Source organism: Manis javanica, chromosome 18 (assembly GCF_040802235.1).
Source record: "Manis javanica isolate MJ-LG chromosome 18, MJ_LKY, whole genome shotgun sequence".
In the NCBI taxonomy this organism is placed as follows: Eukaryota; Metazoa; Chordata; class Mammalia; order Pholidota; family Manidae; genus Manis; species Manis javanica.
This window is the reverse complement of record NC_133173.1, coordinates 3,717,824-3,744,888: the sequence shown is the minus strand read 5'-3', so window position 1 is coordinate 3,744,888 and position 27,065 is coordinate 3,717,824. Positions and strand designations below refer to the sequence as shown.

The following is a 27,065-nucleotide window of genomic DNA, read 5'->3' as shown; positions in this document are numbered from 1 at the left end:
CCCGTTACTCTTCCCGTGGGGGGCCAGCCTGGGCCAGTGCTGCTGGCCGCTGGGGGAGTTGGCGTCACCCGGGGGTTCCGTCCTGATAGGCATGGGCCCACAGAGGGAAGCCGCTTCCTCTCATCGGTAGTAAAGGTGGTATTTAGCTCCACCTGCTACTTCTGGTTTTATTTCTCAGTTTGCTCAGATTCTAGATGGGAAAGAAGATTTCCAGAGAACCCAGCGTAAAACTGGGTTGGAGAGATCTAAGACTGAAGAGGAGGAGACTAGTTAGAAAGTTACTGTGGGTCCATGTGAAAACGGTGAGGGCCGAAGCATGGGACAGTGCAGTCGGGGACGAGGAATCTCGAGGGCCAGGAGATGCCAGGGAGGGGGATGGTGGGTGGGTGGGGCACGGCGGGAGCACCCAGTTCACCCTGAGCGCATACACGCCCTGCTGGAGCGCGTCCTCAGCACCAGGGAGGCTTCTCTCCAGGTTCCTGTGGGACAGGATGCGAAGCACCTGCAGACAGGGGCCGTCAGCAGGGGCCTGTATGTCTTACCCATGTACGGGGCAGGCCAGGCCGACTGGCCTGCTCCTCCGTAGGGGTCCTGGGGCTTGTTGCTCAGAGCACTCGTGTGAAGAGCAGAATCAGAATTGGTCCTAAGAGGATAAGGAGAGAATCTGGCTGAGAATCCGTTTTTCTGTAGTGAAAATGCAATATCCTTTGCTGACAATTACCAACAGAAGACAAGACAAGACTAACCGATTTACAAGCATCCACACAGTGAGGCGATGGACCCACCCAAAGTCCCTTACACCCGTGACAGCCTCTGAGGGCCACCCGCCTGCAGAAGGATTTGTACCGTCTTACACTTTGAGGCTGATGGCGTAATCGCCTATTTCAACAAGGCAGACCTCAGATTCAGGCTAGGAAACCCCCTGCCCCCCTCACGGCTCAGATCTCTGTGACCAGTACATCTGTGGCTGTGCGAGGTTCTCTGCGTCTGAGGCTGACTCCTCGCCTCTGAAGGACCACCTATGGCAGGAGTCCTCAGACCCGAGCAGGGGGACTTCCCAAATAATACTGAGCGTTCCTCATCCTCCCCTCCCATTCTCTCACAAGCACTGGACTTTCCAGCAGCCACGTGACACATGGCGTCACCCCAGGCTCAAAGCACAAGCAGAGAATCTCGCCGTCCTCGAGAGATTTCTAAAAGGCACAGCAGGGTCCTTCTTCTCAGTGATTTTTTGTTTTAAAAACTGACTGTTCTTTAAGAAAGATATCATTTATGTTGACATGTAATGACGTTATTATTGCTATTTTGTTATTTTTAAATGCATTAACAAGTATCTTATTATTAATGAAAGGTTAAAATAAACCTCTCAATTTAATTTCCAACATCGATAGACAAATATCAACAGATACACCCACATAAAAGCTCTTTGAGGGCCTCAGTGGTTTTTAAGATTATAAATGAGTCAGACAAAAAGTCTGGGAAATTCTGGTCTATAGATAATTTCTGAGACTCTTCCAGACAGCTCTAATTTATATACAGCCTTGACCCCAAGAGATGATTATTTACTTATTTCAGCCAAGAGTCAAACTGTCTGCCAAAAAAGAACTTGTGAGACTTCAAATTAGCCTAAAACGCTTCTCTGGGGTCTGTTCCAGGTGACAGCCATGAAGCTGCGTGCCTGCGGCTGTGCCGTGTCACGTGGGTGAAGAGCCAGGTCCGAGCCCCGCGACAACACGAAGGGTGCGGGTGCTGGGACAAGAGAGCCCTGGGTTCAGACTCCCGCTCCTTTATGGATTCGGGGAGACTCGAGAGAATATTAATCAAATCCAGAGAGACAACTGTGAAAATTTGAATATAAACTGGGTATGAGATAATATTAAGGAGTTCTGTTAAGTATAATAATGGCATTGAGGTCATACTTTTCTTTAAAAGGTTCTTATCAGCCTATGCCGTCAGAGACACACCCGGGTGGAGCACTACATCCACGGGGGGAATGCTGCCGAGGCCTGAGGCTGCAGGACAGGCCGGGGACTTCCCGTGACTCTTGTCCCCTCTGTGCATGTGCAGAACTTTGCATAGAGGGTGGTTGTTTTTTTAATCCCAGTTCCATCACATATTAGCAAGTGGCTTTGGACCAGTCATTTAACTTCTTAGGATGAAAATAATATTCATTTCTGTAGAATGTTATCAGGACTGAAAAAATGATGTAGGTAAGGAAACTCAGCCCGGAGTGTGGCCGAGAGCAACCCCGGGAACAGCTACCCTGCACTCAGCACCTGTGCCTCAGGCCTTATAGAATCCTCACGCCCACCCTGGCAGGTCCCTACCTCCCCTGGCCAGATGAGAGATGGAGCGGGTCAAACAAGCTGCCCGCGGGCACACAGTGAGAGGCCCGCCCCGTGGGCCCGCCCGCGCCTCATGCTCACACTGTTATACTTCCCTGTGTGGACACTCAGTAGATGGTGGGATTGTTTGCAACACTTCATGTAAACACAACGGATAGGAATATACGCCGGCAACTGGATAATATATAAAGCTTATCAGGACAAGCAGATTGACTGGTTTTCTTTAAAATGTATTTCTACCAGGAGACAGCCCGTGTACCTGTTGAGTGCAGATGTTAGCCTGAACCCGGGGTGCTTTTCTTCTTTCCAAGGAGGGTGCTGCCTTTAAAAACCGGAATGACATAAAAAGAAAATAAATTCAATGCACAGGGAGCACAGGAGCCACCCTCGGGCCTGGGTGTGAGAGCTGGTCTCTTCTCGCCTAGCTGGGTAACCGAGGAAGCCACCTCAACGTGCTCCACGCTTTGCCGGTGTGCCCGGTCCCTGTCAGGGTGTGGTCAGGCCCCCTCTCCGGTTCCTGTGTTTCCTGAGTCCCCGATAAAAACCACCACAAATCCATGAGGATGGCATTAGCTACTGGGCGTGCAGAGAGTTTTGTTGTGTTTTGTTTTAAAGGGCAAACAAGCACCTTGGAATGCCTCTTGAAATAGTTCAAATCTGTAACCAACTGCTCTCGAGGGGATGTGAGGCCTTACGCCAGACGTGTGAGAAATGACCCCTCATCACAGGCCCCGCGGGTGTGTGTGTGTGTGGGGGGGGTGCCCTGGCAATCCTGGATGCAAAACCCGCATTCCCACACACACAGCAGGGAGGAGGGGGGTAACTGTTCCAGTTCCCCAGCTGATGGGAATATTAATCTAATCCTAGTGCTCTGGAAAGCGGAAGGCATTTTTGTCTTGGATATAAATTTTTTAAATATCAGTTTGGAGATGTCTTTTTATGACTTAAAGCAAATTACTGTATTTACCCTACAATCTTGTAGGGTGGCTGAAAACCTAACAGAGGTAAGTGCTGGCTGTTGCCCGTCTTGGTACCGACCTTCCACCTGCCCTGGGACCCTGCCCACAGCACGTGCTCGGTCACTACTCACCCAGAGAGCGCATGGAGAGCCTACCTCAACCCGGGGAGCTACATTTTTTTGATATGTACATTTCAAATGCCTCCTAAATCTGACTTGGTGATCTGAAAGTGTCACCACACACACGACAGATGTAACAGACTTCTCAGTTAATTTTATATTCCGTCACCCTCTATATACAAAATACTCAATTTTTTGGTATATATCGCCTATATTCAAAAACACTCGGAGATACCCTAAATCAAACCCACTGTGCAAATTACAGTTAGGAGCTTGCTAAAGCATGTGTTCCTTTCAGGAGCTTACTAAAACACTCTAGAGAAAAGGTGTTTATTTTTCCATGTCTCAAATATAAGAATAGCAAATCAGAGCATTCTACCGGTAACTGTATTTCAATTCCATTTCTATTTGGCTTTAAATAAGAAGATCTAGATTTATTTAAGTAACTTTTCATTTTAGACTTCCAAATAAGCTTGTGATTATACATGGAAAGACTTAAGTTTTATCAGAGAAAACAAGGTTCCATGATTTATGTTAGAAATTTCTAAAACAATGTACAAGGTGGTAAAATAAAGGGAAACCATCTGAAAATAACACATATCTGTCATATCTTTTAAAACACAGCTTGCTTAAACTGAAGGAACAAAACAGCAGCAGACTCACAGACTCCAAGAAGGGACTGGCGGTTACCAAAGGGGAGGCAGAGGGGAGGGCGGGTCGGGAGGGAGGGAGAAGGGGACTGAGGGGTATCATGATTAGTACACATGGTGTGGGGGGTCAAGGGGAAACTGTAGCACAGAGAAGACAAGCAGTGACTGTGGCATCTTACTACACTGATGGACAGTGACTGCAGTGGGGTATGGGGGGGATTGATAATGTGGGTGACTGTGGTAACCAAAATGCTTTTCATGTGAAACCTTCGTAAGAGTGTTTATCAATGATACCTTAATTAAAAAAAAGAAATACAGCTTGCTTACCTTGGCCAACTCTCATCCAGGGGCTGTGAGGAGTAATGGGCTCCAAAAGCACTACCATCAACGTGGAATTTTTAATAAAGGAAAAATAAAATTAATGGAAAGCTGAGGCAAAATTACGAAGCTGCAAGACGCAGGCAGCAGAGCCTTCGGTTCTTATCTTTACACAGATAGCTCTTCCTCAGGCTTGGTCTTATCAGCTTCCTCTGGGAAGTCCATTCCTCTTTCTTCTAACCAGCACCCTCCTTGCACGACCCACGTGGGGTGTTTCTCTCTCTCTCTTTTTTTTTTTGCTCATTGCAGCAGCTTTTGTTTTCAAGAACTGCACCCTGCTCCCCCTCCCCCAAACCTGGTAAGGCTGTCATTCTGTGCCGGCCTCCCCGTCCCATGGGACGCACCCAAGCCTAGCATTTCCGGTCACGCACCTTATCCCCTGGGAACAGTGATCGGTTCAGGGAGGGGCTCAGGTCACAAGCAGGACCAAGAGGGGTGCTTCTGAGCAGAAAAAAACATGCCCCAGGTGAGGTGCTGAGCTGAGAACCACGTAGACCCGGGCCCTTCCTTGGGGAGAGCCTGCGTATGGCAGGAAGTCCACACAGAGGGAGCAGCACACAGACACAGCGTTTCAGTGCTACCTGCCAGCCCCGGGATCTACCCCTTGGGTTTCCAGAGGTGCACGCCAATAAATTTTTTTTTTCCAAGTTGAGGGTTCCCGTTGGTTATAACTAAAAGAGAGCTGCATTAGGTTTGTGGGGAAATGTTGACTTCCTTGGGTCGTGAGGGGCTCTGTTTTCGAAGTGCTGCGTTCTCCACTGGGCCCAGCATGCCTTGAACATGTTCCAGATGCGTGGAGAAAATAACGCAATGCTACACTACACGCGTGAGCACAGCACAGCCGTTTCAGTTGACCTCATCAAGTACATCATAAAATAGTCATCTTAAAACATTTTTAATCATTTTAATTCTGCTAAAAAATCTCCCATGGGTCTATATAAAAGAAGCCATCACTTGCTTGGGCTCAGGAGACTGGGCGCCTGGATGGACAGAACCCCGTTGTGAGGGCTGAACGGGCATCCCAGGTGAATACAGAACCTGGCAATAGGAAAACGTGGGCACTCACTACTTCTGAATGATTTAGAGTGAAATATTTCCTTGATTATGAGAAGCATTACGGGCACATTTCATTTTCTGTGTATTAGTTTTGTCGTATCTTATTTTATTTCTTATTCTTACTTTTTAATCTGAATCTAAGTCAATATAATAAAACAGATGTTTTCAAAAGACAGACATTTCTTCAACATTGACTATTAGGCTTAGTTATATGAAGTACAGATTAGAATACAGCACAGTAGGAGACGGGAGAGAAAAAGCAATAAAGAAATAGGAAGGCCCCTGACAGGTGAGGCGTGTCGGTGTTTTAGGGGCAGAGCCCTGAGGGAGAGGCCCCAGGTGCCACAGCCTGGGGTTATCTGTCCTTCCCTCTGCCGTAGTGTGATGAAGAGCTTAATTTCAAGAAGCGGAAGTTCACCACGTCTCTTAGAACACTACCACCCTTGAAGCCACGAAGTCCAGTTATCTAGGCCCACTCATACACCTTGGAGCAGTGGTGAAACAGAAACACAATGATCAAACACTGGTTGTTTCAATGTCAAGGTGCACGTGGGCATTTTAGCCTTTCTGATGTGTAATAACAACAGCAGTGTGCGGTACTCTCCTGAACCGCTTTTTTAAGAGAGTCTCACTATGTTGCCCGGGCCGGAGTGCAGTGGCTCCCGACAGGCACAATCCCTCTAACGATCAGCCTGGGAGTTCTGACCTGCTTCATTTCCGACCTGGGCCGGTTCACCCCTCCCTGGCAAGGTGGTGGTCCCCCCGTCCCAGAAGGTGGCCATACTGATGCTGAACTTCGTGTGGACAACTGACCGGCATGGCGCATGACAGCACAGACCTCCTGGGCTCAAGCGATCCCCTGCCTCAGCGTCCAGAGCAGCCAGGGCTCTGGTGTGGGACCCTGTGCCCGGCTGAAATCTGTAATGTGACGAGGCTGAGGCACCAAGAGTTAAAAGATGTGACCTCTGAGCTCTTGTAATTCCGTCACATTTCACTTAGTGGGTATTTAAAAACTCAAGGACCGTTGGCATCAGGAGGGCCACTGATGTTATTAGCTTATAGTGAAACTCAACAGAAGGAAAACCTAGGAAAGATTTATTTGTTCTTCTGAAGATTTTAGAAAACTTCACTCAGATGGCTTTAATTATTCCACAATATGGATATGTTTGTTCTCCTAAAGAATAACCTAAAGACAGAACAAAACACCCTTATTTGTAAACCTGAGTTAAGCAAACATTTCTGGAGCTCCTGCCCAGCTGCCAGCAAACAGACAGAAGAGCAGCAAGGCCACAGGGCTTCGACAAGCCAGGCCAGCTCCTCGCCTGCTGCTGCCTTGGTTATGCCAAGGACAGAACACAACCCCACAATAAATCAAAACCACAGGGAAATGTCACCTCGCACCAGTCAGAATGGCCACTGTCCAAAAGACAAGAAACAGCAAGTGTCGGCGAGGATGTGGAGGAAAGGGAGCCCTCCGCACTGCTGGTGGGCATGTAAGTCGGTGCAGCCACTGTGGAAGGCAGAGGGGAGGATTCTCAAAAAACTAAAACTATAAATACCACACGACCCAGTAACTCCACTTTTAGGAATTTACCCAAAGAAAACAAAACCCCTGATTCGAAAAGATACATATGCACCCCTATGTCTATTGCCACATTATTTACACTAGCCAAGATATGGAAGCAGCCAAAGTGCCCATCAGTAGATGACTGGGTAAAGGAGATGGGGTACATATACACCATGGAATATCAGTCAGCCATTAAAAAGAAAGAAATCCTGCCATTTGTGACAGCATGGATGGACCTAGAGGGTATAATGCTTAGTGAAGTAAGGCAGAGAAAGACAAATGCCACATGATTTCACTTATTTGTGGAATCTAAAAACAAAACAAAATAAAACGAACAAAACAGCAGTAGACTCAGAGACACTAAGAAGTGACTGGTGGTCACCACGGAGGTGGGGCTGGGGTGGGTGAGTGGGAGGGTGAGGGGGATAAAGGGGCCCAAAACTCTCAATCATAATACAAGTTGGTCACAGGGAGAGTAGTACAGCATGGAGAATATAGACAATGGTTCTGAAACATCTTCCTATGTTGACAAATAGTAACTGCACTAGTGGGGGTGAGAATTTAATAATATGGGTAACTGGTGAACCACTGTGCTGTATACTTGAAGCCAATATAATGTTGTGTATCAACTACACTTCAATTTAAAAAATATCCCACGTGCTCGCGGACCTTTTTATCCACCCCCCAGCGCACGCCTTCTCAGCCCCTTTGCTTGTCCTCTTCCTCTGTCCAGGCCCGATAGTCCCTGAGTTCTGTGGCCCCAGAGACCCTCAGCCCAGATCTGCTTACCCTGCTCTCAGAGGGACAGGATGGGGAGATGGGCTCAGCATCTGTGGGTAGCAGGTAGAGTGGGACGAGGGAGGGGACTGGAGGCTCCTGGCATAGTCCCCCTGGGAGAGGCCGCTGGGCAAGTCCGAGAGCCAGGACCCCCTACCCTCACCTCGATCAGCCCACGCAGGCCTCTGGGCTCCAACCATCACCCACAGCCCAGGGGCTCACAGAGCCACACCTCCAGCCCCCAACAGTCCTGGTGGATGCCAATTCCCTGCCTGCAGCTGCCTACCTGGCTTCTCCACCAGAAGTACTTCAAATTCCACCTGACCCCCTAGTTGTCCCCTCTACCCGCTCCACATCATCAGTCCACTGTGTCCACAGAGATGCCACCCGCCAGGTGCTCCCATCCGCCTCCTCCCTCCTCCCCGGCTGCCCTGGCCCCAGGTCCCTGCGGCTTGTACGGGAAAACCCCCCTCGTGTTCCTGCCCGGGTCCATCCAGGGGGGCCTCCTGCTGTCGCAGCCCAGAGCTGTCCCAGCGGAAGCTCTTACTCACCCTTCCCACAGGAAGGGGAGGAGCACTTTGCTGATAAGGGAGGACATCCGTTGGCCCCTCTACCCGCGGGCGGGGCCCCCGCGCCACAGATGCGAGCAAGTCCCACTGAGCCACCCTGCGCTGCCTGTCTCGTGGCTGCTGGGCAGCCAGTGCTTCCGGCTTCCTGTCCCCACAAGCTAAGTGCACCTGCAGCCCACGGGGCTCAGGAACCGCCTTCTGGAGGCAGCCTGGAGGCCGGCCACTTTCTCCCCTGGCCTCTGAAGCTGTTCCACCAGGGCCAGAGTATGCGGAGCAGGCTGGTGACCCTTCCACGCAGCTGGCAGGAGGAGTGGGCTCCGCGCCCACCTACGAGGACCCACCCAGCAGGACGGGCTCGGCGTCAGACGGAGCATGTGACACCAGCCCCAGGCTGGTTCCTTCCCGATTCTCAGCCACGTCCTCACCACCGCTCTCCTTTCTCTTGGCCTTTCCCCTCCAGCTACATCCCGCCAGGACGCATCTGAAAGTCAGTGTTAAGGGAGGTAGGAGGGGACCTTTCTGAGTTCTTACAAATGTGACACACTGCTTCCCTTAGCACACGAGTGACAAAGAAGTGGCATATAGAACTTTGAAGTCTGAGTATTGTCCTGCTTCAAACTCTAAAAACCAGCATTTCCTTGTCCTTTGGGATGGAAATCTCTAATGGGTGTTAATGTAAAAATTGGGTTTTGTGATCAAATACATTTTAGGAGCCCTGGGTTAATGATAAGAAGTTTCTTAATGGCAGGGCTTCTCAGAGCCCTCCTGGAAACTGGGCGCTCCACGGGAGGACAGAGAGTACCATGTTTCTCAAACACAGTAAGCCATGCATTTCAAAGAAATAGTGTTCTATAGACCAATGTCCTAGAATTTTCTTCTCATTGGATAAAAAGATTCAAAGCAAGGCCTCTTCCAAGAGGGAAGCCATTCCTCACTTGGGCGGGTCCTAAGGCATCTCTTCGCAACTGTTCAAACTACCTTCCGGGATGCAATACACTCTCAAACCTTGGTGGGATTATAAATCAGACATTTTCTAATCATTTGGTTTTTGTCCTTTTCTACAAATACACCTCTTTTAGAGAAGGGCATTTTCCATGATTCTTCAGTGTATTCCCTTCCTTTTCAATTAGTCACAGGTCAGAGACAATATTACATTGGTTGTAAATCTACGTTAAGAGTTCAGAAACTCAGCAAGACGGCATTTGGCATCTGTGTTTGCTGCAGAGTGAGAAGGGCCGCCGAGGACATCAGCAGCAGAAGGCGGAAGACCTTCCGTCCAAGTTCCCAAGCCCAGGCCCCAGCCAGGGGCCGGGATCCTCTCCTCTGCTTTGAGTGGTGCCCAGGCCAGGCCAGGCCCTGCTCTTTGCCTGAACCGAGGCTGCTCACAGGCCCTCTCTGAGGTTACGTCCGCCCCCTGCAGAAGGAATCTCCCTGTGGAGCAATGCTTGCCGCAGCGGACCACTCCGGAGGAGGCCTGGACATCTGCTCAACAATGTTCACTTCACTTGAGATCACAGCGTGACAGGACTGGGCCCTTGTCCGGGCCAGCTCGCCCCTTCTCAACTAACATCCAAGCCAAGAAACAGAAGAGAATTCTGAATGCACTTGTTCTTTTTGTTCTAACAAAGATTCAAACCAGTGTTAATACTCTGAAATGAGAAAACTTCATTAAGGGGAACAGATGAGGTGAAAGGCCACCATTCTAAGCAAATTATTCCAGAACCAAACGAATGCAGGCCATGTAAGGACAGATGGAACCACAGCTGGCTTCCTCCAAGTCCTCCTGAATATATTAACCTTCGACATAAAGTCATCCCACTTTTCTATTTTACTAGAAGCTCATTACCCTTGACTCATCAAAAGAGACTCGCTGTTCATTCATGGGCAGGCCTATACCACAGAACCTTTTTTTGAACCAGAAGACGTCTATCCCAGGACCTCAGTTAGGTGCTTAAGAAAATAATATAGAAAGATGTGTCAGGATGGGTGAACCAGCCTCGTGCTGACCAACAAGTTGAGTTTACGTGCGTACTGATCTGGCCTCTGCTCCTCCCCTCAGGAGCCCGTCTGCTCTGCCGCCCTCACAAGGTGACCCATCAGCTTTGGCCCTGTGATGTCACCTGAAGAGACAGAGCCCAGAACGTACGGTATAGCGCGTTCCCCTTCCGGGACTCTGCGCCGGCTTCCCCTCTGCCGGGAACATTCCCTCCCCAGCTCACTTCCTCTTTGCATTACTGACGACCATCTGAAGTTACTTTCCTTCACCACGTTTTCTCTGTTTGCTGCCTGACATCTCCCACAGGACCGTAAACTCAAAAAGAGACAAGCGACAAGTCTGTCCTATTCATCACTGAGCCCCCCGGTGCTTAGAACAGTGCCTTGTAGAGAGAGGATCTCTGGAAGTATCTGTTGGACACATGAACATACCATCCCCTTCCGTGTTACTTATCCTCCAAGCCTCAAATTTTCCCCAGGATGCCCTCTCCATCTCCCCACGACGGGCACAGGCTGCCCCATGAGTGCACACAGCCCGGGCTGCCTCTCCCATCGAACCGCGAGCCACCTGAGGTCAGGGGCCTTGGTATGTTTGCCGCCATATCTGCTCAAAATGGTGCGTGATGCTAAGACACTGAGATGGTTTGTGAGTGAATGAACATGCTTCTCTGTCATTCTTCTTCAGTTCCCTCCTCTTCTAAGTTATTTATTTCTCTGGTTAAAAGGCTGTGAGTATATGTAGCTGTTTAGACTACACTTGCTGTAAAAGGATCCGAGGTAGCTATAAATGCATCAGATACACATCACAACATTTGGAGAGAACGCCTACGAGAGAGAGGGCATTGAGAAATTAGAAAAAGATGTAACAAACACTTAAAGACTTTTGCTTGAAAATCCCAAGCAATGTAGACAAGGGTCTGACGCACTCTGCCGCCTGCACTGGCGTGAATCGGCCAGGAGCACCTCGGTCCTTCCCCTTCGCATCCTGTGTGAAAGTCAGGACACATTCCAGGAAGGAACTCACAAAATCAGTTGTCACCTTCACTTTCCCTGATAATGACCACATAATACACAAAACTAGAAGTCAAGGTATCTCAGTGGACCAGATGTGTGTCCTTGGGGGTGGAAAACAAGAGAGAAGTAAATATTCCCTGGGGTCACCATCGTTGCCTCCAAACAAATGAAAAACTGCAAGAAACTTGATGGCTTGGAAAACAGTGGTTTCTTCTGTCCCTACAACTCCTCCCACAGGGTTTCTCTTAAACGAGGTCCTGGGGACTAGAGACACAGGCAGGGGAGGAGGCCAGGCTGGCTAGTCAGCTTGACCCGGGCTGCCTCAGGGCCCCTGCACCTCAGCAGTGGAATCGTGGGCAGGTCGCTCGGACTCAGTTTCCTCATTGGAAACGGGGCTGAAAAAAATACACTGCTTGGTGAGTCTGGGGACTTACATGACATATCAGTGGCCCCACACAGTGCCTGGCATGGGTAGGTGCTCAGCAAACACAAGTGCCCTCCCCCACTTCCTGAAGCCGGCTCCGCTGTCACTGCCAGGAATTCAGCTCTAGTGAGGCTCACCCCGCATCGCTGCACCTTCCCCCACCCTGCGTGCAAGGAGAGTGAAGTGAGAGTGCCCTCTGGCATGCTCACCCTGTCCTCGCCCACAAGAGCCAGCTCCGCTCCGGATCCCAAGCAGTACACCTGCCTCCAGCTCCAGGTACGTTATAAAATTGTCAGATGAATTCACCGCCCCCTTTTCCTGCTTCCCACCACAGCACCGGGCTTGCTGAGGGCACATCACTGTGTAAGAATTGTCCTAAATACCAACTTTACGTTCCAGTTGTCATTCACTGAGTTTGAAACTCCATAAATAGCAAATCACATGAAATTTCTTCCGTAATTTCTAACAGCAGGTCAGCGGGGCAAGAGAAATAAAAATAAATCATGTATCTGTGCATGTGTTTTAGCAGGACAGACTAATCTCTGTATCCTGCTTCAAAGACACGGTCGATTCTGACTTTGCTGGTTTCTAAAGAAAACGCCTGGACAGCCCTTGAGTCGGGGCTGACTTACATGCTGTTTAAGTTTGGCTACTTCATTACACGGAGCTTTATTGATGTTTTCATACAATGACCTTTCCAATTTTTAGCTGCAAAGATGTTTCTAGTTTTCAACTCACTTATTTTTATTGCCTCCCTTCATCAGATAGAATGAAAATTTTGAGGCCAAAGAATTGCAGGGAAGATAAATCCCACAAACCTCCCAAACGCTTCAAAATGCATACTCTCCTCAGACAGTGAGAAAGGATATTTGTCGTCCTGGCTTGTCCCCAGACCTCCGCTGAAGTGGGTGGAAGCGGGTCCTGGACGGCCTCTCCACCAGCCCGTGGTGACGGGTGCCCCGCACGTTGTCCGCCTGGTGCAGTGACGGCTGGGAAGGGAAGGGAACAAGTGTTGGCCTTGACCAGGAAATCGCCACTCACCCCAAGAACAACGACAGACGCCAGCATCGGGTGAAGAGACTGATCTCACGATTTTAGTGGTGTGTCTGACTGTGTCTTGAGTCAGGTATATAAAGTAATGCAGTACAGGGAGCTGTTTTCACATAATTAGAGGACAATATTAAATAGCATTTAGTGTGTTAAGATGAAAGCTGACAGAATGACACATTCGAAGCTGTCCCAGTCAGGAGGTGGGGAATCAGGGACTGTGAGATCATGCATCAAATCCTAGAAATGAGAAAGTACACCTGAAATGTACAAGAGGTATATTTAAGATAAAAATGAAGTGGATACCTATAGCATACAGCAATAACAGATATAGTATCCAGAGACAAACTGGATTCCTACAAGCTGAGGGCTATTTGTTCTGCACAGTGTCTTCTTAACATTTTGATTGGATTGACAATGTTTAAATATTCCGGTTTGGGGCTTCTAGTAAAAAATGAGAACACCCTGGCCACAGTGGCCCCACACTCCTGCAGGGCAACAGTAAGCTGAAATCGCGAGCAGCTGTTCTCTGTGGTGAGACACCTGCTCTGGTGCTTTCACTGCTGACACCAGGTCACCTCATCAACTTACTACAGTAGCATTTGAGTTTGTGACCCTGGATGAGGAAAGAGATCTAGATACACGTGGGAACCATGCAACTCATCATGCCCCCAAATGGCACAAATGAAAACCTGAACAGATTCGAGATAAACCCACGGTCAATATATCCAAAGTCCTTTGTTAAGGGAGGCTTGGGGACATTCTTAACATTTTTGAGATTGGCATCATAACAGGCAAATTTTGGGGGTGACAAAGACCAAATCTTAGGCTAAACTATCATATAGGTTCTATATTACCATTATATCACATAATGGAGCAATGTATATATAATATAATGCAAGAGATGCATTTGTGAAATATAGGAAAACAGATTTTCTTTTGTGTAAACTGAATCATGTGGAACAGCTAGCCTATCAGGAAAGGAATCCATGATGGAGTATGTTTTTATAGAAGAGATTCTTTTAACTAAGAATTGGTTGCTAATTTTTCTTTGTTATACGCATGAATTCGCTCAGATTGGATTTGGGAATTACTCCTGTTTTTCCTGAGTGGACTGATACAACATCTGGGCTAATTTAGTTTGACAGTTCAAATCTGTTTTTACAATCCAAATCTATTAACTGCAAAAATAAAGAGATACTGCTTAGTGAGGAACACCGCTGCGCCTGGAAGAAAAGTGTCCCGTGACAGGTGACCTGGGTGTGGATCTGAGACAACAGAGCACACTCTTCCAGGGAGTGGAAACCAAAATACCTTTGGTAATCAAGAGGACGCATACCACAGCATATTTTATCAGAACCTGTTTACCCAAAAGGCATAATTTTTAGAGACAGATGACTGTGTTCCAGGATAAAAGAAAAGGTCCAGTTCTAAAATTCACATGGAACCACAAAAGGCCCCAAATAGCCAAAACAATCTCTGGAAGGAAGAATAAAGAGGGGGGGGAGGATTATGCTCCCCAACTTCAAGCTCTACTACAAAGCCACAGTAATCAAAATGATTTGGTACTGGCACAAGAACAGATTCACAGATCAATGGAACAGACTAGAGAGCCCAGATATAAACCCACACATATACGGCCAATTAATATATGATAAAGGAGTCATGGACATACAATAGAGAAAGGACAGCCTTGTCAACACCTGGTGCTGGCAAAACTGGACAGCTATATGCATGAGAATGAAACTGGATTATTGTCTAATCTAACCCCATACACAAAAGTAAAGTTGAAATGGATCAAAGACCTGAATGTAAGTCATGAAATAAAACTCTTAGAAGAAAACATAAGCAAAACTCTCTTGAATATAAACATGAGCAGCTTTTTCCTGAACACATCTCCTCAGGCAAGGGAAACAAAAGCAAAAATGAACAAGTGGGACTACATCCAACTAAAAAGCTTCTGTACAGCAAAGGACACCATCAGTAGATCAAAAAGGCATCCTACAGTATGGGAGGATATATTCATAAATGACATAACCAATTAGGGGTTAACATCCAAAATATATAAGGAGCTCACACACCTCAACACCTAAAAAAGCAAATAACCTGATTAAAAAATGGGCGGAGCATCTTAACAGATACTTCTCTAAAGAAGAAATTTAGGTGGCAAACAGGTACATGAAAAGATGCTCCACATCACTAGTCATCAGGGAAATGCAAATTAAAACCACATGAGATATCAGCTCACACCAGTTAGGATGGCTGCCATCCAAAAGAAACAACAACAAATGCTGGCGAGGCTGTGGAGAAAGGGGAACCCTCCTACACTGCTGGTGGGAATGTAGATTAGCTCAACCATTGTGGAAAGCAGTATGGAGGTTCCTCAAAAAACTAAAAATAGAAATACCATTTGACCCAGGAATTCCACTCCTAGGAATTCACCCAAAGAAAATAACACCCCACATTCAAAATGACATATGCACCCCTAAGTTTACCGCAGCACTATTTACAATAGCCAAGATATGGAAGCAACCTAAGTGTCCATCAGTAGATGAATGGATAAAGAAGATGTGGTACATATACACAACGGAATATTATGCAGCCATAAGAAAAAAACAGATCCTACCCTTCGCAACAACATGGATGGAGCTGGAGGGTATTATGCTCAGTGAAATAAGCCAGGCGGAGTAAGACAAGTACCAAATGATTTCCCTCATCTGTGGAGCATAAGAACAAAGGAAAACTGAAAGAACAAAACAGCAGCACACACAGAACCCAAGAATAGACTAGCAGTTACCAAAGGGAAAGGGGCTGGGTGAGGAGTGGGGGGTGGGGGGTGGGGAGTGGGGGTGGGTGGGAGAAGGGAATTAAGGGGCATTATGATTAGCACACATAATATAGGGGGAGCACGGGGAAGGCAGTACAGCACAGAGAAGACAAATAGTGACTATAGCATCTTACTACGCTGATGGACAGTGACTGCAATGGAGTGTGCGAGGGGTACTTGACAATGTGGGTGAATGTAGTGACCACAATGTTGCTCATGTGAAATCTGAGCATAAGATTGTGTATCAATGATACCTTAATAAAAAAATAATTAATTTTAAAAAAGAAAAAGAAAAGTACAGTGATGCTGAGTGTACTAGAAAACCTAGCGTTTCCATCCAGCAGTCTGAGTACCACCACTGCCAGTCTGGATGCCAGAGGCAGCTGAGGCGGTGGGGCTGAGGGTCTTCAGAAGGGGTTCCAGAAAGCAGAAAGCTCCTGGGAGGTCTCCTGGACTCCCCGTCACACACGTTATTGTCCCCGTACATCCGCCTCTTGCATTAAGCCCTGCTGGCCCAGATCCTGGGTTACTATTTGGACTCAGTGTTGGAAGGGATGCTCTCTGCTTCCCCTTGGTGTTCTCTTCTCTCCCTCACCGGGGCGTGACTTCAACTCTCTGCGCCTGTAGCAGCTGATCTTCCTCCCAACTACGTCTGGCATCAGCCTCCTCCACTCCCCGGGGCGCCTTGCTCACCAACTGAGTTAGAGTAGCTGCCCAGTCGCGGCAGCTGGGGACTCAGGAGGCTTCGGAGCCAAGCAGCCTGGTAAACTCGGTGTGTTCGGTAGTCGGCCTAAGTCTCTGGGTCCCCAGAAAGCTAGTGGCAATCAGTCATGTTATTCTCCTGTTTCCATGAACTTGCTGGGAGCTGAAATTCTATCATTTAAAAATGCATGTCTTAAGTCAACTGTAATACAAAAAATAAATAAAATCCTGCTACCCTGAAGACCAAGTGCTTCTTTTTTTCTGCTCCTTTCCAAGTTTTTATCCATAGTTTCTACATGGTTGTACCCACAGAGCACATATATTTTTGTTCTGTATTTAACATTGTTTTGTGAACAATTTTCCATATATTATATAATCCTGACTGTTACTAAGCAGTGTACAGTATTTCATTTCTGATGTTCATAGGCCAACAGTCCAGCTGTAGTTCAAAGAACTTGTGATTTGGAGTGAAAAAAAAAAACAGCGCCAGTCCAGGATCCTCCCCTTACTGAGCTCCTTCATGTTCCGCACCCGCGAAGTGGGAACGATGCTGCTGATAACCCGCACAGGCTTTGTGAGAAAAGGAAGTTAGATATGAAAGTTGTGTATGTGAAAGTCGCCTTATCCCAGGGATACTGGGTGTCGTCAACTGAATCGTGTCCCCCAAATCATAGACAGGGTGAAGCCCTAAACCCCTCGTGGAACTGTATTTGGAGATGGGGACTTTCAGGAGGTAATTAAGATTAAATGATATCATAATCCGATGGGGCTGTGCTTGTGAGAAGGGGAGGAGACAGCAGGCGCACACGCACGCAGGCGACAGGCCATGTGAGGACACAGCAAAGCGGCAGCCGTGTGCCAGTGGGAAGGAGAGGCCTCATCACAAACCCGCGCTGCTGACACACTGATCTTGGACTTTCAACCTCCAGAACTATGGAAAATAAATTTCCGTTGTTTAAGCCCCCCAGTCTGTGATACTCTGCTAGGCAGGCTGAGCAGGCTGAGCTGGGCACGGAGGGGAGGACGGATGTCCAGGTGGTGGGGCTCTGGGAAGCCTCTTGCGAAGGGTGAGGCCACCGTGAACACCAGGAGAGCACCACTGTTAGGGGCCTCCCCAGCATTCGGGGCCTCCCCAAGTGTCCCTAACGGACGCAGATCTCAGGTGCCCATCTGCTGCCTGCGCCATGTCATCCCTGAAAGCTGCAGCCAGGGATTAATGGCTGAAAAGAATGTTGGCAGGGCCTTGTGACCTGCTTTGGCCAATGGCTCGCAAGCAGACATGACACACATCCTGTTCAGATAAAACTCTCATTTGCTTTTCCTTCTGCCAGCAGAGTCCCAGGTAGGGGCCGCTGCCCAGCCTCAGCTGCAGGGCACACAGGGAGAAGAACAGCGGGTGCCCTGCAGCCACCAGCAGGTAATATGAAGGAATAAGCGCTGTTTGCTGGCAGCCCCGAGTTGTGGGGTTGGTTGGTACGGCAGCAACACCGACTGTAGTGGAGAAGGCTAATGGCGGTGTAGTTTGGAGGAAGATCGGCTACCTCAGGCAGCGACGGTGGGGCGCGACCGCAGTGAGAGACAGCACCGTTCACCCTGAAGAGCGACAAGGCTGTGTACAGTCAAAAGAGCCTGCCCCCCGGAGCCTGGAGGAGGGCCTCAGGCCCAGGCTCTGACGACACTCTCCTGCTTCAGAACCAGGACCGAGGGCCTCTCTGCCCCCTCATGCAGACGCTCCTCCCCGGGATGGCTGGCATCCGGCGCTGGCCCATCCGCAGGCAGGCAAGCACCCGCTCAGGGCACCGGCAGGGCAAGGGTGACAAGGGGAACTCTGTCCGAGAGAACGTCCTGCAATGTTCAAGCACCCATTGTGGGAAAAAACAGACTGTGGCTGGATTTCCTTACCTTTTTAGTTTTTTGTTTGTTTGGGATTGGTTAGTACTTTTTACTCTGAAATATGCATAGGGAAAGGAGGTCCAGTGATCTCCTCAGGCCTGGGCCAGCACAGGACTTGATGCAGGCCCTCGGGCACCAGAAAGGGGATGGGAATGCCTGCTGGGCACGGCAGCGGGAGACAATGCAGAGGGGCTGGCGTCAAATGCCTGACAGAGGGCTCAGCCCCGGGAGCCCCGAACAGGAGCCTCAGCTGCAAAGGGGTGCGCTAGCAAGTGCCGGTTCCGTCGTGACTTCACTGCCCGGGGCTGCGTGGGGAGAAATGACCGAGCGGTAACCCAAGGTGGGGACAGCGGATTGCAGGCTTACGTCCCCAGTCCAAGAGAGGCCGACTGAGGGTGGAGCACAGCCAGATCCCAACGTGAGGGGCACCGAGGCAGGGTGCAGGAGGGGTGGGAGGCTGCTGGGCTGCCAGGTAGCCAGTTACAGCCAATTCTCACGTGGCTGCTCAGTAGGGCTTGGTGGGGAAGGAGGCACATCCCTAGCAGTTCCAGGCGCTGCAGGCGACTGACGTCCACCTGCGGGGAGCCCTGGTCTCACGCGCGCCCCACTCCGCAGGGCTGCAGGCTCCCGGCTGTTTCTGAAGGGATTTCTACATGCGCGGCAGACTGGTTCAGGTTTGCAGATATTAGGGTGGCGGTGACACAGTTCACGCTGATGCCAGAAATTTTCTGAAAGACACGCGCATCTTCCAAAAGAAGCAGAGTCATGGGTTTCAGGTTCGGGCAGCATCCCAGAGCTACTGGCAGACGGCACGGAGCCTCAGGGCGCCTGCCAAGGGACCCGCAGCCCGGCAGGCACCCGCCCTCCATCTGCCTCCCACCCCTCCGAAAGCTGCAGGCTGTGACGGTTGGCAGCACTTCCTGGGCGCGACTGGTCTGCCCGTGTGACCTGTATCTGCGTCAGCTCCTTCAGCACGTGCACCACTCTGCTGGCATAGCACTTGTGGTTAGTTAAAGCCCCAGATCTTTCTCACCTGACTAATAAACCACAAGCAGATTCCCACTAAGCCCACAGTTCGTCATGAAATAAGGTGAAGTCTGAGAATTGGGAAGCTATTTGTTGTCCACACAAGGAGACTGTCATTATTAAAGGTACGTGTATTCTTGATGTGAGAATGACCAAGCCACGCTTCTTTCTTGCAGCAAAATCAGTTCTAGCTTATGGCTGTAATATTTCTGTACAATGCTATTAAAGGCGGGAGAAATGTAATTTGCAAATTCTCTCAAGTGAAATATGGATTTTTAAACGCTGACCAAGTATATTCAGGATGACCAAGCACATCCTTGCATGGTAAGAAGTTCTATTGTTTTTAAATATATATTAAATATATATTTAAAACATGCAGAACACTGAGGATTAAGCATGTGCTCAACGGTTCCTCTGAGAAGCCTTGACCCAGACCACTACGGCCACAGCATCTCCACCAACGGGCACCTGGTCCATATTCTCGCAGAGGGACAGTTCTACACGAGGCAACTCTAAACAGCTCCATTTATAAACATTATGAAATTAGAGACCAAGAAAAAAACCTTCTGTAAGAGCGACGTTCTTCTGCAATATCAGTACCAATACTAGAAACAGGTCCTGGCAGGAGGCTTCAACAGCACGGAGTCTCCCTGGAGCGCCATGTCACCACCCCTTCATGGCACGAGGACAATACGCCAGCCCGAACCGGGGCCACTTGCGTGGCAGCGTCACCCATCTCAGCCGCAGACCGGGAAGCAAAGGAGGTCCCCCAGCAGCAGAAACAGCTAGGAATCCTCAGGCGGGCGCCCAGGGGCCGCCGGAGGCCCTCCGCTGCATCTCGCCCAGGCCTAGAAACCCGGCTGCCTCGTTTTCCAGCCCAGAGCAGGTGAAAACGGGGGGATGAGCAGAAGAGGGGGAGGGGCTGCGGAGCGGGCGACACAGACGAGGCCGCGGGCTGCTGGCCACCGCGGGGTGCCTTCCCTCCGCGGGTGGGAAACCAGGCCCCGGGGGAGACGGGGTGGCTCTCCCCACGGCCACACAGCTGCAGCAGCCGGCGACTCAGATGCAGGGGCCCGACACCCAGTGTTCTTTTCACCGCACCGTCTGCCTCCTTGGCAAAGTAGCCTATATAAAATCAGTTATTTTTGAGATGATAAGTGAATTTTTGCTGACATACAGAAAAAGGTAAAAAAGATTTAAGAAATTTTCCAGATTAAATTTCATGGTTCTTACAAATCTACCAAAGATCTAAAATTCAACTGAAGGAGACTAGCCCTGCTGAAAGATCTGGCTGTAAACAGCACACCCACAACTTGCTGTTGGGCCCAGCAGTCCCATTCGGCGTAGACCTCTCACTTCGTATTTTACAAAAGGTTAGTTAGCTTCAAGTGCCAAGGCTACTTAGTGACCAGCCCAGGCTTCCGCCCCCAGGATTAAAACGCCGCCTCGATCGCTCTAATTCCTCTATGCGCGCGTCTGCATCCGTTTTCCTCCGCGGCGGAGCTTCCTGGGTGCAGGTTAACAGGTCGACCGGCCCCAGTCGGGGTGATGGCGCTGGCCCCGAGGCCGCGCCCACACTCCCGCTCTGCGCCGGGCCGGCGCGCCCCGTGCTGGCGGGCCCTGCTTTCGTTCCTGGCAAACACTGCAATCACTGGCCCCTAGTCCCGAGTACATGTCTCCCGGGGAAAAGCGGAGGCTTCACAAGCCTGGGAAGCACGACGGCTCCTGGAGCTTGCAGGGCGCGTCATTCACATGCAGGCTGGAGTTAATGGACGATGTTTTGGGCCCGTTTTAAAAAGGCAAGTTGAACAGACGGACAGCTGTGCGTCCCTTGGGAAGCCCGGCTAGCGATCCTTCCAGCTGCAGCCGGGGTCTGCTTGTCCTCGTGGTGGGAGTGGGAGCCGAAGGACTGGGTATACCAAAGACCCGGCCATTAGCTCACTGCCTTGGGCTTCCGTGGGCCATTTCCATTGTACCTTAAACACTGAGCAGAATATAAAAAGGATTTTTTTTATTTTGCTATCATTAATCTACAATTACATGAAGGAGATTATGTTTACTAGGCTCCCCCCTTCACCAAGTTCCCCCACATACCCCTTCACAGTCACTGTCCATCAACGCTGTAAAATCACTACTTGTCTTCTCTGTGTTGCACAGCCCTCCCCATGCCCCCCACACACTATACATGCTAATCGTAATGCCCCCTTTCTTTATAAAAAGAATTTTATAGCTTGATTAGAGACTGTGTTATACCACCATTAAAAAGAAACGACAACAACGAAAACACCTTAAAGAGAAATTCAAAATACTTTACAAATATCCAGGGACCCCTCGACGGACCGCAAATCACCACCCTCCGCCTCCACCTGCGGCTGCATCAGCACCGGGCAGGAGCTGGTGCTTAAACGGGCGAGGCCAGGGCTTGGGTTTGCAAACCTGGAAGGCCCCTAACTTCTGGAAACACGTGAGGCTTTCTTTCCATCAGTCGGCTGGCACTACACTACCTTCATGCTAGTCTCATTCCCGTGGGAAAGGACAATGCGACCCTCAGAGCCCCTAACTCACCTGGGTGGGTAGTTTTAGTTTTTTGTGTTTTGTTTTTTGTTTTGTTTTTTTAACATGGAGACTATCGCTTTCTTGACCAACTGAATTTGGGATCCAATTTTTCTCTACGCGACCAATGAGCCCTGCTAGATGAAAAGAGGCAGAGCAGACCAGAGCGGGTGCCAGCGCCAGCCTTGGGACCTGGCCCGTCACCGTATCTGTGTCCCTGTGTTACCTTCCCTACTCCTTAATCTTAATGATGGTGTGAAAGGGAAGTAAAGTAATAAAATAAACTAAGCTAAAAGATCACTCTAAAAAGTGACAGTGATAAAACAGCGTTTCTTAAGACAACAAGATCCAAACACACAAAAAAATCCAAGCAATCAAAATGATCTCAGAGGGGCAGGAGAAATAATCTACCTAAAAGAGAAATAACAGCAAAGCAAAAGGCATGCCCACCGTATGGTCTAGGCGGGGCTCGTGCTGAGGGCTCTTGTGCAGGAAGCACCCGATGAGAAGGTCAGTGCCCCGGGTAGGCACGGAGCACACTTTCCACCTGGAGGTGGGCATGACACCCTGCTGACCTGCCACCTTGCCCGGCATCTTCCCTCTCAGCACCTACGCAGCATCCATGACAGGGGCTCCAGTACATGTTGGGTCAATTATTATTATGTCTCCCAATAACTGGTCTCCAAAGCAGAGTGTGTGCCCCCCAGTGGGTACCCAGGATGTGTACAGGGTGCAAAGAAGATACTAGAAGCTATTTTCTCATCTCAGTTCTTGTGCACAAGATATAACAGTAGAGTGGTATGTGTGAAATAATTTATAAACAAACTTATCCAGATTAGGGGTTACAAAACTTGTTTTTTACTACTAGGATGCATCATCCAAACATTTAAATGATGAAACACTGATAAATTATGAGACTGGCGATGGCTATATGGGAGTTTGTTAGTCAAGTGTTTCTGTTTTTGTAGAGAGCTAAAATTTTCCATACTAAAATGATGAATTGCAACTTCAAATCTTAAGGGCTGACCGTGGGCATCCAGGACTAATGCACACCCCAAGCCTCTAAAGGCACACCACTGTCTTTCCAGGAACTAACACACAAGCCCCCACAGAGGTGGGCGGTTTAAACTGTTCCCATCCCCACCTTCCTGCCTGGTGCCATGTGTTGGGTGGGGAGGGAAGCCTGCTGAGCGTAGTTCCTTTTTTAACTTTGCTGCTGATATGATCATGACTAGAGAAATTAGCTCCGGGCGAACTGGTCTGGCCATTTCTTCCCTCCAGACAAAGCTGACTCGCTTCTAATGGTGATGACAAGGATAGAGTGGCCGGTGCAAGGGAAGAATTGGTTTCTGTGCCTAAGTCTCGAGCAGAGCCAGGGTAGAGCAAGGCAGGAGGAGCCTGGCCTGGACGCAGGTCAAGCAGGAAAGTGACTGGACAAGAGAGGAAGGACGGAGGTGTCCTCTGAGGCCAGAAGGGTCAGGAGGTCCCTCAGGTAGAGCAGGGAAGGGGTCAAAGCACCCGACCCCAGCTCCCTCCACTCACCGGCCTCTTCCTGCCGTAGGAGACGGAGGCAAGGAATAGTCCTGTGCTGGTGCTGCCCGCCTCCCTGTGCGTTCTGAACCACACTGGACCCACCACAACGATCAAACTTAGAAAGACACTTCACGAAGGGTAGAAGAGAGACGTAGTTGGGATTTTTTTTTAAAGGGAAGATAGATGAAACAGCAATGACAAAATGTGGACAATTACTGGGGACTGGGCAGTGGGAGAATGGGTGAAGGGGGTCAAAAGGCACAGACCTCAGTTACAGATGAGTAAGTTCCGGGAATATAATGTGCAGCCTGGTGACCATCACCGACAACAACCAAGGTTGCTGAGAGAGTAGATCTTAAAAGTTCTCATCACAAGAAAAACAGTTTGTAGCTACGTGAGGCAATGGATGCAGTCTAGACTTCCTGTGGTGACCCCTTCCCAGGATATACATAGAATCATTATGTGATACACCTTAAACTAATACAATGTTATATGTCAATCATATCTCAATTAGCCTGGAAAAATTAGTGAAACTGGTGATGAATATAAAGCAGTTCATTATTCTATTCTCTATTTTTGAGTATATTTTAAATTTCCAAATAAAAGATTTAATTTTTTTAAATTAAACTGTGTCACTCTAATAAGTTGAGGATGCCTTTTTTAGCTTGAAATCCAATAGCTTCTGTAGATAAAGGAAATGATTAAGTTTTCTACCACATAGCCAACAAAGATTATTACTAAAATACTTTTGTTCTCATGACATCAAAGGATAAAATAAATGTGTAATTTCACAAAGGAACTAGAAAAGTATCATAAGAGAAACTGCTTCTGGAGGGAATAAAATACTCTGGACTATTCAGTTAGATCTAACAGCACATGGTAATTCTAAATAAAGCATATTGAGGTTTTTTTTTTTATATGTACATCCTGTTTTTGATTTAAAAGAGCCTAGGGTACTTTTCCTCATCTGGCAACTTGCTCACGGAGAAGCACGCACAGCGTCCAGTTCCATCTGGAGTCAGACAGTCACAAGAGCCTGGAACACCCTGACAGGCCAGCCAGCCGGCCTCGCAGCCTCCGCGCCCGCGGCCACGCAGCGTCCCCTGGACCCTGCCGGGGGTGGCGACCGACTGCTCTCCCAGGCAGGTCACTCCTTTTGTACAGCCACGCCAGGCTTCTGGTATGTTTTCCCTTAGGCTGAGCTGTAAAATCTGCCCAGATGAGAAGTTTCTAAAAACTTATCCCCATAAGATCATTCTCCCCACAAGGAAGCAAGCTACCAAAAGTGGGAGAATAGGTGCACGGGGCCAGGTTCGCCACTTAATTTGAGTTAAAACTGCATGAGAGTCTAGTTGCTTGTTTAAAGACCCCAAGTTAACTTGGTTTGGCATTTCTTTTACCAAGCAAATAGGAAAACTGCCAGGACTCAAACGGAGGAAGGCTTTCCTTCCGTCTGCCAGCGCCCCCTCTGCCTACAGACCGGGGAGGGACCCCAACCCTTAGATGTGAGCTGGCGAGAGCGGCTGTGCTGACCCAGGTCCCTCCTGTGGATGGTTAATGGGCTCCTGGCCTGTGACTGGAGGGGTAAGCCAGGCTGGCCCTACCTCTGCCGGCTCAGGTGGCCTCACTTCTGGGAAGAGGGAGGAGGGAAGACAGATGTTCCATTTGAATCCCAGAGCCCAGGCCAGTGGGGCCCTGGAAGCTGCTGAGTGAGTGGTCAGCAATAAAGCTAATCAAGCTACGACCTGATCCTCCCCGGCGCCCCACCAGGGCAGCCCACAGGAGGGAATGTGGCCAGCCAGCCTCCTCCAACCACCAGGAGAATGATACGGTTCAGCCAACCCCGGTTAGGCACCATTGACACAGCCCTAACTAAATACATCCCTCGATTCAGGGTACCTGGTACCCTAACAAATGGGGAAGGAAAAATCATCAGCAGCAAATGTGGTTATTTTTGTGGGATTTCAAAGTTTTGAGGTCATTTTTGTGGTACTTCATCTGATGCTCCACTGTGGGGGTGTGCAACCCGCATGGAATATAAAGCTAGAGTCAAAGGGAAATGTTTATTCAGTGCAGTAACACAGATATATTTGCTCTAGAGCCACAGTGAAACTTATTGAGAAATGCTAAAGCTTTTCTTTCCATTTTCCATTTACTTTATTTGCTTGCTCTTAGGAAAACTTTTGAGATCTTTTGAAAATGTCTGGAGTTCCTGGGAAAGCTTTTCTTCATTTCTACATTTATTTTTTGAATACATTTGACATGTAACATGGTATAAGTTATTGAATGCATTTGACATGTAACATGGTATAAGTTATTGAGTACATTTGACATGTAACATGGTATAAGTTTAAGATTACAGGTGTAACGTTGATACACTGTAATATGATCGCCAATACAGCAATTTTTATCACATTACATCTTGACACTACAGTGCTGGCTGTATTCATCATCCTGGGCACAAGGTCTCTCTGGCTTGCTTACTACCCCTTGCAAATCTGCACCCTTAGTCCTATCCCCCCACCATCAGTCTTAACCCCCACCATCCCTGGTAACCACTATTTGACTGTTTTTTCCAGGTTTAACTTTTTTAGATTCCACATGGACATGATATCCTACAGTACTCGTCTTTCTCTGACTTATTTCAATTAGCATAATGTGCTCAAGGTTCCTGCATGTTGATGCAAATGGCAGGATGTCCGCCTTTCTCATGGCTGAGTGACATTCCCTTGAGTGGATACACAACATCGTTTTCATCCATCCATCCGTGGATGGGCATTTGGGTTGTTTCCACATTTTGCCATTGTGGATAATGCTGTGAGGAACATGGGACACATATATCTCATTGAAATCTTGTTTTCATCTCCCTGGGAATGATTCACAATGGTAATGGAGAGACTGAAGGTCACAGGACTGTCACTGGGATGTGGCACAGCCGGGAGGAGCAGGGCCTGTGTGAGGATAATGACTACCCCTTTCTCCTTTCCCTTTCCTATAAACCAGCTTTATAATTGTGACATTCTGATTTATGATAAGAAACATGTTTGGTCTTCGCCTCTTTTCTAGCACAGACCTCCTAAAAACCCTTGGAATTTCCGAAGAGATGAGAATGCTAATTATGTTAATTAGGTGACTTTTGACCCCTCACCTGAGGGTGGGGCTGGCTGACTGGAGAATCAAGCAAGTGATTGTAGGGACGGAACTTTAAGTGCCCCCCTCCAGCCACCTCCCTGGAGGTGGGATCGATCCCCAATGGCCCGTGAGTTCATCAGTCACATCTGTGTCATGGAGCCTCCACAAGCCGGGTCCAGCGGAGCGGATCTGAGGAGCGCGGCGTGCTTGGAGAGGACACGGAAGCTCTGTGCCCCTTCCCACACACCTTGTCCTAGACATCTCTTCCATGTGGCTGGGCTGTTCGTCTGTGTCCCTTATCATATCCTTTTATAATAAACTGTAAAAGTAAATAAATGTTTCCCTGAGTTGTGTGAGATTCTCCAGCAAATTAACTGACTCCAAAGAAGGAGGTCATGAAAACCTCCAATTCGTAGCCAAACTGGACAGAAGTTGTAGGAAACTTAGGAACCTAAATTTGCACCTGACATCTGACATTGGGGGTGGCAGGCAGGATTTT

The 27,065-nt window shown here is 48.8% G+C and overlaps 1 protein-coding gene across 1 annotated transcript in view; it reads right to left on the bottom strand.

Annotated features, from left to right (window-relative positions):
* Nucleotides 1-27,065, bottom strand: part of CRTC3 (CREB regulated transcription coactivator 3) — an 88,105-nt gene that overhangs the window by 24,839 nt on the left and 36,201 nt on the right. Inside the window, 4 exon segments of the mRNA XM_037000477.2 lie at nucleotides 543-643; nucleotides 2,605-2,667; nucleotides 4,401-4,462; nucleotides 12,723-12,842. Of these exon segments, the coding sequence (XP_036856372.2) occupies nucleotides 543-643; nucleotides 2,605-2,667; nucleotides 4,401-4,462; nucleotides 12,723-12,842 (346 nt within the window).